At 33.0% G+C, this 14524-nt stretch overlaps 1 protein-coding gene across 2 annotated transcripts; it reads left to right on the forward strand.

Moving 5' to 3' along the window:
• The first annotated feature begins 2314 nt into the window (after positions 1 to 2314).
• LOC134842070 (probable tubulin polyglutamylase TTLL2) lies at positions 2315 to 14246 on the forward strand. 2 transcript variants are annotated; one of them, XM_063858226.1, is made up of 7 exons: positions 2315 to 2471; positions 5925 to 6358; positions 8619 to 8834; positions 9278 to 9755; positions 10076 to 10208; positions 13259 to 13413; positions 13662 to 14246. In XM_063858226.1, the coding sequence occupies exons 2-7, from the start codon at positions 5949 to 5951 to the stop codon at positions 14232 to 14234; spliced, it is 1965 nt and encodes a 654-aa protein (XP_063714296.1). In that variant the 5' UTR covers positions 2315 to 2471; positions 5925 to 5948; the 3' UTR covers positions 14235 to 14246. The 2 variants fall into 2 exon arrangements, with proteins under 2 accessions (XP_063714296.1, XP_063714295.1); XM_063858225.1 differs by lacking the exon at positions 2315 to 2471 and having other exon boundaries at positions 5617 to 6358.
• The last annotated feature ends 278 nt before the right edge of the window (positions 14247 to 14524 follow it).

Consider the following 14524-nt stretch of genomic DNA (forward strand, 5'->3'; position numbering starts at 1 on the left):
AAAAAATCATCACGGCTTATATAAGGGTCCGAACTATGCTCATCGACTCTTAATAAGAAAAGGCTCAGGACAGATTAGTCTTAAGCCCAAAGCATTATCATAAAGATGGCATATCAGAACACAGACATCAGTTTACTTTGCAAATTCTCCAAACTTTTCCGACCAAACTTACATATATAAAAAAAATTAAAAGAATTAAGTTAAAAAACCGATATTAAATTTAAACTTTTTGTTGCATTTTCATTGTTTAAAATTCCCAGTGTGTTTTTTTCAGGTGATTGAACTAGGTTAAAACTGAAAGAATATAGTTTCAATAGCAATAGTTAAAATAATGTTGAGACTGTTGTATAATTAGGCTAAGGAGGTCTTTTTCTTGACGCTTTTTTCTTGACGCAAAGAAATTTTTGTAAAATTTTTTGGTGTCATTGAAAGAACAAATAAAAAATTTCAAGAATGGACACTGCGCCATAGTTTCTTCCCTTTTTCGAGAGTAATCGGAACAAAAACTAGACTCAGTTTTTTCATTTCTTCTTCTTTATTTTTTGCTAGCCTCTGTATTTCATGTACTGACGTTCTTTTTTTAATGCCAGCCTATTTAATTCAAGTATGATTGAAGCAAAAAAAAAACAGAATGTCTCAGTTTGTCGTTGTATATTCAAAAAAGTTTCAAGTAATAACTGGCTCACAGATATTTTTTATTCTTAATTGTCGTGGCGCCCAGTGATCAGATTAATGAAAAAACATTTCCGGTCTCTTTTGATCAAAGAGCAGATTGAATGATCTGGTGCTGAAATTTTTCATGCAGATACTGTTTTTGAAAACCACAAGGTTTCGGATGCGATTGAGAGAATTTGGTGACTGTTCAAATATTTAATGTTCGGTTGAGAGTCAATTCTGAAAATAGTGAATATTAAATTAGCTCTTTATTTGAATATATTTTTCTTGCGCTTTTGGGCATTTTTAATTTATAAATATTCTTGATGGTTAAACTAATTACTTATTATTTAAGCTCTCATAAAAATAATTTTTTTTGTATGCAAACTATTCAATAGGCAGCTATCTTTTTTTTGTCCATATGCATCTCTTCCAAGCTCTGTCATAACACTGTATTTCATGATGAAAAATGCAGTAAAAGCATGTATTAGCTTTGTTTTTCTCATGTTTTACTGCCTTATTATCCCGATTTTTTTTCAATCTTGAAAATTTTTTGAATAAAATCATGTTAGAAAACTTCAAACCAAGGTTGCGAAAGCATGCATAAAAGGTATGTGGATGTTTTTGATCGAACACCACGCCTCTTGTAACTAAACGAACATATATGTTTTTATATATATATATATATATATATATATATATATATATATATATATATATTTATATATAAATATATACATATATGTGTGTGTGTGTGTCTGTGTGTGAGTGTGTCTGTGTGTGTGGTGTGTGTGTGTGTGTATGTGTTTATTTATAGATAAACCAATTTTTTCTCTTCTTCTGTTTCAATACGGAAACTCTAATAAGAGTGCAATATTGTTTAGTGCACTATTGAAAGATACGCTGGCAAATATAAGCTAATAGGTAGTAGATAAGCAACAGCTACATTTTGCATTGAGAATATTTTGTGAACAAATTGAGACAATGAGTGTCGAGATGTGAGTATATATCGAGTTGCAATATAAACTGTTGCTTATCTGTTGATGAAACACATGTGAAAATATCGAACAACACACATCAATTTCCTACTTTTAGATTTTCTACTTTTAGTTTGTTTTCTATAAAACATAGTGCACTTTTGTTTCAAATACTGCACCTGTGTTTCAAATATTGTTCGAATTTTTCAAAAAGAAAGCACACATCTGTTTCATGCTAGTAAAATGGTTTTTAAAGAGAAAATAAGTTTGCACGCTATTTTGCTAATTATCCCATTTTGTAAGATCTAAAAGTGGCTACAAACGAAAATATACCACCTATCTGCTAACGCTTGTTCTGCATTTGAGCAAAGCAACCCAAACGATACGCCAGCTTTTCAACCAGTAGATTTTCTTACCATTAAGTGCTTTGTTTTGGCTTTTTGCAATTTTAACCCGCAGCAAAATAAAGCTTCTATGATAGAAATATCGTACTGTGGTGGAGTTATTGCCCTTTGTTTCTAAGTTAAGAACATAATGGAAAAAAGTCTAAAGTTTGCTACATGACTGGTCTCAATTGAGGTTCCATTGGCAAACAAATCAATTTAGATGGTCACAAAATTTAGAAAACTGTTCAACATTGCATCCTGCCACTATTGCATAGGCTCAAGCTAACGCGCTTGAAACTTTGCTCGTGTATTGCAACTCTAAGCAATGTATTAGGTAATGAAATTCATTTTCCAAAAAACTAATGTCAATAATTTAAATTATTGCACAAAAGTTAGCTAGCTGCGGACCGATGACTTAATTATTGCAAACCCAAGCGCTCTCTTCGTCAAACTGGTAAGTACACTAATGGATGAAAATAAGCGCAAATTTGAGATTTTACTCTCCAAAACGCCCATTTTCAATGACACTTTTTGACAAAATTTACTTCGAATTTTTTTGTAGACAACGAGCAAATGATCACAATTTCTCTCTAAAAAGTTATGAATAATTGATTTCAAAAACTCTGAAAACAAATATTAAACTGCGTGATTTGAGTTATGCAAATATCAAACAATGTTTTTCGAAAAACGTGAAAATCTTTTTTTTAAAAAAACAAATTTTGTTCAATTGTTTAATTTGAATTGTTTGATGAGAATATTTCACGCTGCATGAAAAATTTCTTACTCTGCTTTTTAAGAAAGCTTGCGGAATAAGGAATCTTGTATTTTAAGATCAGGACTTGAATGGCAAGTCTTTCAACGAAAGTTTTAAAAAAAAGTAAATAGCTGAGGTTATTTGCTCCTGGTCTACATCAAAATTTTGCTTAATTACGAAAGGTTGTCCAAAATAGACATTGAAAACGGGCTTTTTAGAGTAAAAACTCAAAATTGCGCTTCATTGTGTCACTTATGGTAAAACTGGAGAAAAACGCTAATGCAACTAAAGAACTGAAAGTTAAAAAAAAAAACAATGTTGTTTCTACTGTCTCTGATTTGTCGTTAGATAAAATTCACCAATTCAATTGTTTTGATAATCAAAAAATGGTTAAATAAAACTCAAAAATGGCAAGTTTGAGAAAAGTAACAAAGATTTTCAATGTACTGCAGAATTTTGTTGCTGCTAAAACTTTTATCATCATTCAAGCAGTTTCCCTTGTGTTCACAACTTGTTACTCAGTGAAGGAGGTTACTCAGTGGTTCTATCAACCTATCAAATAGTTACATGAACTATAATATGGTTTTTTTATAAGGAAGCACTCATATACAAGCATGAACTAAAAACTTTTTGATCCAAGCATAAATTAAAAACTTATTTATTGACTGAAATAAAAAAGATAAATTAATCTCTTTTTGAATTAAAAATTTTTATTCATATGAGACAAATTAGTCATTTTCAGATTCAAGTACAATAGAAGATACAAAAAATTTGGGTTAGTTGGAACTTGTAGCTCATTTTTCGTTGCGTTCTGACACAATTAATTCTGAAATATGGAGAGTAGTTTTTTGACAAAACCTAAAAAAAATGATTCTTAGATTCAAAATTGTGACTAGTTTTTGGTTTTTTGACTTCTTTCCAATAAATTGTGGATAAATATCTGCGAGCAAATTTAAGATGATAGTTACAACATTCAATTAAGTTTCATTAGATTTTTTCCCTAATTTTCAAATTTTTTCACAAGTCTCAATTTTTTCCCAAGTAAATACAACCATTTCATTTCTGATCGAAAAAAGTCAAAATAGAAGCAAGTTGTAAAAAGTTAATTAAAACTAGAGCATTTGTAATTTGTTATTTTTTGCTTTGAGAGGCACCATTCACCAGCTTTCTATCAGTTGCATTGCAAAATGTTTGCTAATATTTACGCTTTAAAAAACACTATTCAAAACCACTAGTTGAGTTGAAAAAGTATTTAAAAAATAAGTAAACGCAAATTTTACTAAAGTTTGGGGGGTTTGATCAAAAAATATCAAAAAAAGTGAACGCAGGTTTTACTGAAATTTTGGGGCTGTTTGTCTTCATTACAATTTTTTCATAAATTTTTTTTGTTTCGATAGCCACAATTTCTTCTGAAAAGCACTCACTATTTGTATTGAGACGATAACTTCAAACTTTTACCGGTAACATAACTTTTTGTATACAGATGCGAAACTGAGTTTTGCATTACTTGCTATCCAAAAAGTTTGGCAGTAATCAAGCTTCAAAAACTGACTATTTGAAAACACTGAAAGATAATTTATTTTCTTTAAAAAACGCAACCAATCAGTTACAATAAGACTTTATCTAATTTTTCAGTTTAAATTGTTGTGTATATGAAAAATTCAATTTTGACCAAACGAATATTTTTTCAAATGTGAAAAAAGAAATGTTACTGAAATTATGGGGTCAGTTGATTTTTTTCCTACTTATTTTCGCTTTGATAGTCACACACTTTTATACATTTTTTCGGTAGCATAACTTTTTCTGCACGGATGCGAAACTGGGCTTTGCATTCTTTGCGATACAGTTAGTATATCAGTATTCAGGCTATAAAAAACAACTGTATGAAAGTTAAAATTGCGAGGTGCTTTTTCAGAAAATGCAGTTTATCAGTTTATTATTAAAAATATATTCTCATATAGAAGCTCGATGAATCAAACTGAACTGAAAAAAAAAATCATATGGCGAAATAAAATTTTTTAAATTAATTTTGTGATATGATAAAATGACTTCATAGTTCAAATATTTCAAGAATGAAGTCTCCATTTTTCTTTCCTGTAGCTGAAAAAATCAGATGACAAAGTTTGAATATCAAAAAAAGTTGTAAGCCTGTAGATCGAAAAGTAGAAAAACTTAATCCTCAAAAAATTCAGAAAAGTCAAACGATTCTCAAAAATTAGCAAATTTTTTTAAATCGTGAAGACCATCTAAGAGCATAAGCATTTAAATCTGCCATTTAGTTTTCTGAAGCAGAAATTTTTTGTTTGATCTGGCTGGACTCGAGCAGTTGAACTTTGCCGTCCAAAATATGGCCGTAAAATCTGCGTAAATGCAGAGAATCATATTCTGCGCTTAACCTAAACAGTCATGAAACAAAGCTATCAAATGTTTCAGTGATTTTGTTAGACAATTTCTTTATAATTAGTTTTGTCCAAGTTCTATTTTAACAACACAAGCGTAGAAATCATTCGTAATATCTAATGAGAAAACCTTTTTTTCGAACTCCCTGAAACGCACGTTTATGCATGTCTCAGGTCTTCCCCCAGCATATTAAGCGGTCAAATTTGGCGATCCATCTGGACTGAAAAGGTACTTTTCACTGTGACAAAATTTTCTTTTTCCGTGAAAAAAGTGCTCTTCGTGTCTGGCTTTCAAAAAAAAGGTGTGTAGTAAAAAGACAAAGAACAATTTCAGGGCCCGGTAGTTTTATGGTGCCTAGCCTATTATTCGCATCCTTTCATCTACCTCCTGCAAAATGCATCCCAATCTTTTTCTCATCCTTCATTTGATGCTTTGAGAAGATAAATTACCGGACTAGAGATTAATCGGAATAAGCCATAAAATTACAAAACTAGCTTTAGCTTTGAAGCAAAAATCATCTGCTGATCAGCGAGCGACCATTGAGAACATCGTTTTAATACACAGTATTCCTAAATATAACAAAAAGTATGTTTTAATCAAGTGTTCTACTTTTCGTTGGATAGTTAATTCTGGGTAACTTTATTGATATTATAAAACGAAATCTCCATTTGGCAACATATATAAGTTTGGTTGTTGTTAGACCATGATTTTAAGTCTTAATATAGTACTTTCCTTAAAAATTTCCGGCAACAGCGGTAGAAGTTGCATCAAACTATCATGGTCAACCGAGTAAAGCGCTCGGCAACTGTGCCCGTCCGAGAACCCACTCGAGATTTGGCTGTTGTCGGCAGCAGGGCTAACTCGGTTCGGGAATCCGCTCGCTCAGGAAGTGACCGAAAGTCAAGAAACGACACCAATCGAAGTAAAAATAACAACAAGAGCGATAGAAGCAACAACAACAACACCAACAACAACAACATCGGCAACAACAAAGTCGACCAAAGCAACAGACGAAGGGTGTCCGTATCGGAGGAACGACAACCAGAAGTGAAGGTATCATCGGTGCTGAAGTCGAACAGGTCAAGGCCATCTGTTAAGAGTGAAGGTGGTAGGTTGCTGACTCACCGGACAGAGCAGAAAAAGCTGGTGTTCAAAGTGGATGATTTGGCGCCTAACTGTATCAGAAGGTGTGTCACATTTATAGTAGTATTCCAGTACTTTTCCTAGTATGTTTTAGTATAAAATCCTCGCATGCATTTTAAAAGTCAAAATTATGAGTCAGCGCCAGAATCGTAGACCCGTTATGAATTGTCTATGTCTTCGCCTCTCACTAAAGTTCAGTTAAAATTAAGCCAAACATTTTTATGACATATCTTTGTTTACACTCATCAATTTAGATGAACAAAAGCTTAAATTGTACAGAGGGGAACAAAATTCTATTCTGTGAGCCAGCTATATTTGTTGTCAATTAATTTTCAACTTGTTTTGATCACTTCTATGAAACTAGCAACAAAAATCAATTTTTAAAGTAAAAATTTACAAAACAAAACTGCTTGTTATAACTAAGAAATTAAGGCTGATAATATCAATTTTTAAGTATTAAAACTTGGCTAGTATTTGGAATTAATCAAACGATTAGCTGAGCCTCAATTCAGTTTGAACAATTTTTTAGAGCGTTTAATTTGCCACGCGTTTATAAAATATTCCTTACTTACTTCGAACGTCGAAAAAATAAGCTTGGAATTGTCAAAAAACAATTACATAAACTACTTATTGTACAATGCCGTTTTAAATTACAACGTTTTCCTCAAATTGGGTTAATTTTAGACAAAAAATGATGAAAACAAAAGTTACTACAATTTAGCCGAAGTGATATGACGCAATTTATTCTTAAGAATTCGGGCCCAAGAGATTGCCCCAAAAATGTTCTTTTTTGGTTTTTTAATCAAAATTTACAGCAAACTCGCAGTTTGATTACTGATAAAACTATATCATCGTGAGCTTTATGTGGCCCAACAAAGTTCAAAAAGGTTACAGTATTCTCAACTTAGTATAATTAAATAGAATCAATAATTGTCTTTTTTGTCCGTATAACATATCAAACTTAATTTTGAAAACAATTTTTAAACACTTTGCTGCAAATTTTGGAGATAAGACCCGACATAGGTATAATAGAACCCCATAAAAAGCTCTTTATGATATAATTTCAACAGCAATTGAAAAAACGTTTTTGGTTTAATTTTTATTTGACTAATAAAAAGAGTCAAATTAAACCTTTTTAGGTTAAAAGTCCCATTTAAAAAAAAATACAGTATACTATTTCTGATAAAAATCTAAATCTTTGTGCACATTTTTTGTCTAATGTTAACCCAAGTTAAAATAAAACAAGTTTAAACTTTTCAATTTTGTTCTTTTTTCTGATAATTTAAGTCAGCACTGCATTCACCAGTGAACAACCTGAATTTTATTGAAATACTCGAGAAAAATTTTTGTCTTACGACTTTTAAAGAAATTGACGACTTTCTTTCTCAAAAGAAAATTGAATTTTTACCTAACCATTTTTCATGGAACTTTTTTATTCAATCCAGAAAGTACTGTTGTCATGAGCTCATTTTTAAAAAAATCAAATGTGATCACTTTTGCCAATTTGACAATTTGACCAATTTGGGACAATTAACGCGCGATATTTTGCCTGGTAATAACTAACGCGTAAGCGGAGATTAAACCGTCTTAGAAGTTGTTCAAATTAAGTTGAGGCATCCTAAATGGTCATAATTAATTTGCTATACGCAAAATATACCACTTTGTTTTAAGGGAGCGTGTTGGGGACGATTTAAAAAAAAAATTTTAAATATTTTCAATTTTTTTTCCCCAAAAATCATCATCTTTTTTAAAACAAACACTGCTCCTTGGACTTCAAAATGCAGTTGAGCAGTCTTGCTGTTCCGGCTTTCGAAGAAACTGAGGAATATTAATGCTCCTGGTGTTTTTTTTTAATTTAGACCAATTTTACAAACTGTAGTCCCTCTGGGGACGAATCTTTTGATCTGCATGGGCCCAGCCGGGTGTGCATACCAATATATTAATCTTCCAAGCCTGTTTCAATAAATTTTTATAAATTACTTGCTTAACGACTGGTCTGCACAACAAAAATCGTTCCAAAATGAATTGAGGCAGCTAATTGGTTTTTATTAATTGCATACACGACTCAAATTGTAACACTTAAATTTCAATGTGATCAGCCTAAAATTAAAAGATTTGCCAAGAGTTAATTTACCATTAATTATTTGAGACCATCAAATTGGCCGTCCGAACATTCAGAGCTTTGCCCTGATACGTGCAGTCTTGTTGATATTATGCTCCATTTTGATTGAAATTTAATTTTGGAAATGGACATTATTGTGGAAATGGACATCAAAGTACAATATTTCTGTTTCTGCCTTCCAGAATTCTATTGGAACGAGGTTGGGTCGAACATGTGAGTGGGGCTACAGGGGCTGGGTCTGTGGAGGGGGAGGGGAAGGACCTGTGGCACCTGTACTGGAAGGCGGCCAAGTTCAGTGGGAGTGACTATGACTTCCTCCTCTCCTGGCAGGTCATCAACCACTTCCCAAAGACATTCAACATCGCCCAGAAGGACTGTCTCGCCAGGAACCTCAAAAGGTTTACTAATTGTCCTAATTAATAATTTATAAAATGTTGCCCAGTTAGTCATTCAAAAGGTTTCTTAAAAATACAAGCAAATCTGGTTGAATTGAGGTTCAGAAACAAACATAAACATTCAAAATAAGGTAAAAATTGTATCCAAAGAATGAAGATGAAGATGACGTGATTTTCAGGTTGCAGTGAGAACTTCTGAAACTGCTTCTGATTTGATGCAAAAATTGTACGCTTCTAACGTTGTTGTACAGAATGAGACATTTTATAATTCAGACAGAGCACAGTTTGCTACTTTTGGTTAAATCGCATTTAATTTAGTTTATCCTCAATTGAGTAAATTTTTGCGTACAGAAAGAACACTTTCGAGCAGAACACCAGGCAATTTGTTACCAGGCATTATTGTGAAAAGTATTGAAAAAACTCAAAGCTATCCTCACAAAATTTAGAATGCGAGCTGTCTATGGTCAAAGCCTATTTGACTTCTTCCCGCGGACTTACATTTTGCCTAACGACTACCCGAAGCTAATCGATCAGTATATTGAAAACGACAGGTGGACATCATATATACGACAGCAAATGAGTCGCTCGGCTAAATTCAGCGCTAAAGCACGTTCGGCTTCCGGTGGATCTCGAGGCGGCTCCGCGGCTTCTGGGGACGGAAAGTCGGCAAAAGATACGTCGGGATCCGAAAACATAAAATTGAATCCGAAGAAGCGAAAACCAATTTGGATCACAAAGCCAGCCCAAAACTCGCAAGGAAAAGGCATTAAAATACTAGACGACTTGGCCGAGCTGAGATTTGATTCGGCGACTGTGGTTCAGAAATATATTGAGAACCCGATGCTGATTTCGGGATACAAGTTCGATTTGAGACTCTATGTTGTCATCGCTAGTTTTCACCCGCTCACAGTCTATCTTTACAAGGTAAATTTCCGACCAAGTTGATTTTCTGAGCTCTCCGAAAACACTAAAAAGACCCTATTTTGTCAAACAATGACGTTAAACTAAATACCTAAACGATAAAATACCTATCAAAACATCAAATATTTAATATAGTGGGTAAGTAATATAGTAGCCGAAAAAAGATGTAAAACAAATCACAGTTTGAGCGAAAAAGTTTCTCAGGCGGTTATCTCACTTAAATGGATCTTAGTTTGAGCCTTTTTTAAAGGTATCTTTATAAAAAAAATTGACTGCCTGACGATGGCCGAATATAGCTGTTACATTGTTGTGTTGTTTTGCAGGAGGGGCTGGTTAGGTTTGCGACTGACAAGTTCAGCATGGACAATCTGACCAATGTGTACTCTCACTTGACCAACACCAGCATCAACAAGTCTAGTCCCACCTACTCCAAGACCAAGGAACACGTAGGACCAGGCTAGTTTATCATCCCTCTTAGGGACTTCATTTTCTTTACGATTACTCTCAATTTTTGGTTGCCCTCATAATTTAGTGGCCACTGAAATTGGAAATCTTGAAAAGAAACGTTGTCCTCAGGTGTGTTTTACTTTGTTTTTTCCTTTTTTTCACGCAATATCAGATAACTTGAGTAATAAACATTTTTTCCAGAAAAAAAAATAATTTTTAAATTTTGTTGCTGATTTTCTAGCTTGTTTATTCATTTTTTCGAAGATACCTTTAGTCGGTTTTGCCTAATTGATTAACATTGTAAGCTTTCGTCTAAATCATTTAGGCCACGCCAATCACAAAAAAACTACACAAACTTGAAAGCAAAATAGTAATAACCACATTACGTCGTTAGTCAACGGGCATTCAAAAACTTTCAAAAAGTTTTCCAATGTCCAGAAAAATGTTGTGAACTTTTTTGTCTAATTTTGAGGAAGCAAAACAATTGAGGTGCTAAGGAAACTTTTTATTTATGCTTTGAAAATTCAGTTTTACCGTAGGACAGTTAGTTTTTAAATTTTTATTCAGCAATAAAGTGAGAATGAAAGTTTCAAAAAATCAATAAATAGCAAAAATTAGACAAATCTCCTAAATAGATCTTGATGATTTTTCTTAGTAGGTTAAAATTTTGATCTTTGTTCACGCTAAATTTTGATATTTTTATGGTTGACTTGTATATGTTTTTTAAAGTTCACATTTTTTCTTTGAAAGAAAGACAAACTCCACAATCAATCGAACAGCAAATGTCACCAAAAACGTGATTATATTCTAAATTCGAAAATTAAATTTTAAATTTAGGTTCTACAAGCGGAATAAAAAAAATATTTCTGGATTCAGTTTTTTCAAACTGGGTCAATTTCATCAAAAAATTGTTTTTGAAAACCAAAAAGCTTTAGGGTCATATAATTTTTCATCGAAATTTGAAAGTTGAATATTTTTTTTTAAAATCATTTCCGTAGTTTCCGGGAACGTAGTTTAGACTCTTATATAGGTCGTGATGTTTTTTTTGTCTTTTTTCAGGAACAAACTTAAAATTTGCTCAGTCTCAAATTTAATTTTTCGCGGTGTGATTTTTGATTTTTTTAAGTTCAGTGCGTTTTCTGTGTTAAAACGAAGCCAAACTCCAGTATCGAACAGCGAAATTTTTAAAAACACAAAAAACGTGATCGACTTCTGATTTGGATAATGGAATCTAATTATCAGATTCGCCAGCGATATAAAGTTTTTACCTATTGAACCGTTTTACAAAAATGGCGTGTTTTTTATCCCAGTGTCAATCATCAATTGTTCTATCCTGTGTTCATCCTCGATTAAGCATACACTTTTATATAATGCTATAACTTTTCTATGTGAAACCAAGCCGAAAAGTATTCAGTCGAAAACCAGAGAGCTAAACAGTTGTCGGCAAACAAAATTTTCTACAAAAGCAAATCTTCAAGTTTCTTTTCATACATTGGTTGAAGAGCTACATCAACTATTTTAGAGTAATTGAAATGACAATCTTAGAATAAAATGAAAAAGATCACTATGCTGACAATAATTGGCTCATATATTAAAAAAAAACACATATCTGTCAAAAAATAAACGAGCAAGGTCAGTTTTAACAGATTTGTAAGAAAAGTTTTTAATGGAAAGTAAGTCTCGTTCCCAATTACAAAACACGTGCTCTCGCAAATGTAAAGATAACTTCAGTCAACTTTTACTTGCAACTATTGTTCTATTTTTTCTTTTTTCTTCTCAACACACCGAGTCAAAACACGACACAAACCTGACAAAAACTCAACAATTTTTTTAGCTTGTTTTTAAATATTTTTTCGATATATCATTTGAATGACCACCAACCGGATACTCTTGATGTTCCGACTACTGCAATTGAGAAAAAACTTTGTCATAAAATTTCGTCATGAATGAATTTTTATATATCATAAACCCTCGTAATTTGAACAACCTTAAAAACTTTTTAGTGTAAAAGCAAAAGTGTTGAAGTGATAAATTTAGTTTTGAAGCTTCATCTAGCAATTTCTTGGCAATTAAAATTTTAAAGAAAAGTTCGGAAAGTAGTCTGAAAAAAATAAAAGCTTGCTTTTAATTTCTCTCATGAAAACCGTCACATTCGTAAGAAACAAGAAAGTAAAATCATCTAAGAAGTAGCGTCCCAGAACGCGCTTAATGAAACTTCAAAAACTGGATTTTAATTTGGTAACAAAAAATTGTTTTTAACCTGAAGGGCCAATATTTATGTAGAATGAACGTTACTCGATCGCTTTACTTGCTCAAAATTGGACTAAAGCTCGAAAATTTTAGAACAGTTTTTCTCAACGCTTGGAAAATTTTGGTAGAGTTTTACGACTGAAAGGGCCTTAATATGATATATCACTTGACCCATTCCAATGATTATTGGCGATATCTCATTTTATATGGAAAACAAAAAAAATAAAACACACTCGAAAACAAAATTCCCCCACTTCAAAAAGTCGGAATAATAATTGAGCTACTAACGCCAAATGTTCTTAATTAAGTCATAAAACATTTAATTTTATCCCTGGAGACTTGTTCTTTGAGCATGGGTCATTGCTTCTCGAACACTTAAGGTTGCAAAAACTCTAAAAACATTTATCTTAAAAAAAATAGTGTTTTTATGATTTTGTAAATAGTTTCTCAAAACTAAAAGCAATCAATTAAAACTTTCAATTGAAATTTTTTTCTTCAACACGCAAAAATTAAGTGACTCAAATCGGAAAAAACGTTTGGATATTTTTTTCAAAAATAACCGAGGTCGGAACTTTTGACTAGCAAGTTTTGTTAGTACTATGGCAATGTTCATAGCATCCATGGACCATCCAAACAGTATCTTTTTTCTCAATGCAAATTATAATTCCGGCAATCATTGCTGACAAACAAACCCTATAAGTTAAGAAAGCTACATATGGATCGCAGTTTTCTCTTTTTTTAGAGTCCTTATTAGAAAACGTTGATCAATGATAATCAGCCTAATTTGCTTTGACACCTTCACTGTGTAGGTTGTATTTGGGCTCTGAGTCAACTAAAGAGTTACTTTGAGAGTCAGGTGACCTCAGAGTTCAAGGGGGACAGACTGCCCGCATTCACATGGCACAAGATCACCAACATCATCACCCTCACTCTGCTGGGCTTATCCGACCACATTCCCACCCAGGTACAGTCCATTGGCGGCCATATCGCACGCATAGTTTCAATTTTTAAACTCGTTAGGAAATTGTGGCTTATGATTTTAATTTTATAAGTGATTTCGACTATTTTCCCTGAAATCAATTTCAACTTCAACTTTTCACTTTGTTTCAACTTACTTCAATGTAGTTCGACATTGGGATAAAGATGAGATTTAAAAGATACTTGTTTGAGTCTGTTTAAATTGCTCCAAAATAATGTCGAAAAAAAATTTAGGCCTACAACTGCTTCGAACTTCTTGGCTTCGATATTCTCATCGACAAAAACATGAAGCCCTGGCTGCTAGAGGTCAACGTCAGTCCTGCTCTTACCACAGACACTCCCCTGGATGCATACGTCAAGTTGGGAGTGCTCCAGCATACTGTTTACTTAGTCGAAAAACTATTTTTCGGAGAACTAGAAGAAGAAATTAACAAGAAGAAAAATTTGTCCAGAAAGAGAGGCGATAACTCTTCAGTAGCGTACAAAGCAACTGCCAGTTTAACCAGTTCGAAATCATTACCAGCCGGCTACCACGCCTCCGGATTCTACAAACCAAGAGTTGGGATTTTTTCTCGGTCGAGAACATCAAAGGCGTTGCCATCGGCTTTGGGAGACCTTCGGCTTATTTTCCCATTCAATGAAGCGTCCAGGTTGGCGACATGTTTTGAGAAACACGACATAAGAACTGCAATATTAGAAATTTCCAAGAGAGACTCTTTTGTCCAGCGCAAATTGCAGACGTGGAGTGCTCGAAGACGAGGCCCAAACCAGACGAAGTTGGACAATCTTTTGCTCTGGTGTCCTTGATATTAGGTATAAATCTAGAACCAAGATTGAATAAATTGTTTTCTCTGGCTCTATTACAAGCAACTCTAAGAAAGAGCGGTAGTTTTTTTTACCAGCAATCAAAAACTACTTGAATTGCTCCTGAACTCGCATCAATTTTCCCTAAAAATCACAGAAATATATTTATAAATTATATTCTATTTGATTGAAAATTTAAACCAAAGCTCTAATAAAAACGAGATTTTGTCCTTTTTTGACGAACAAAAAAATTTTAGAAAAAAGTAACCTCCAAACCAGTAGCAAATTTAGGT

The sequence above is a fragment of the Symsagittifera roscoffensis genome, chromosome 3, assembly GCF_963678635.1.
Source record: "Symsagittifera roscoffensis chromosome 3, txSymRosc1.1, whole genome shotgun sequence".
Lineage (NCBI taxonomy): Eukaryota > Metazoa > Xenacoelomorpha > Acoela > Convolutidae > Symsagittifera > Symsagittifera roscoffensis.

Coding starts and splice junctions, on each gene's coding strand:
- LOC134842070 (XM_063858226.1), top strand. CDS start 5,949: ATGGTCAACCGAGTAAAGCGCTCGGCAACTGTGCCCGTCCGAGAACCC. Junction 8,835..9,277: donor CTCGCCAGGAACCTCAAAAG/GTTTACTAATTG, acceptor CACAAAATTTAG/AATGCGAGCTGTCTATGGTC. Junction 10,209..13,258: donor CAAGGAACACGTAGGACCAG/GCTAGTTTATCA, acceptor TTCACTGTGTAG/GTTGTATTTGGGCTCTGAGT.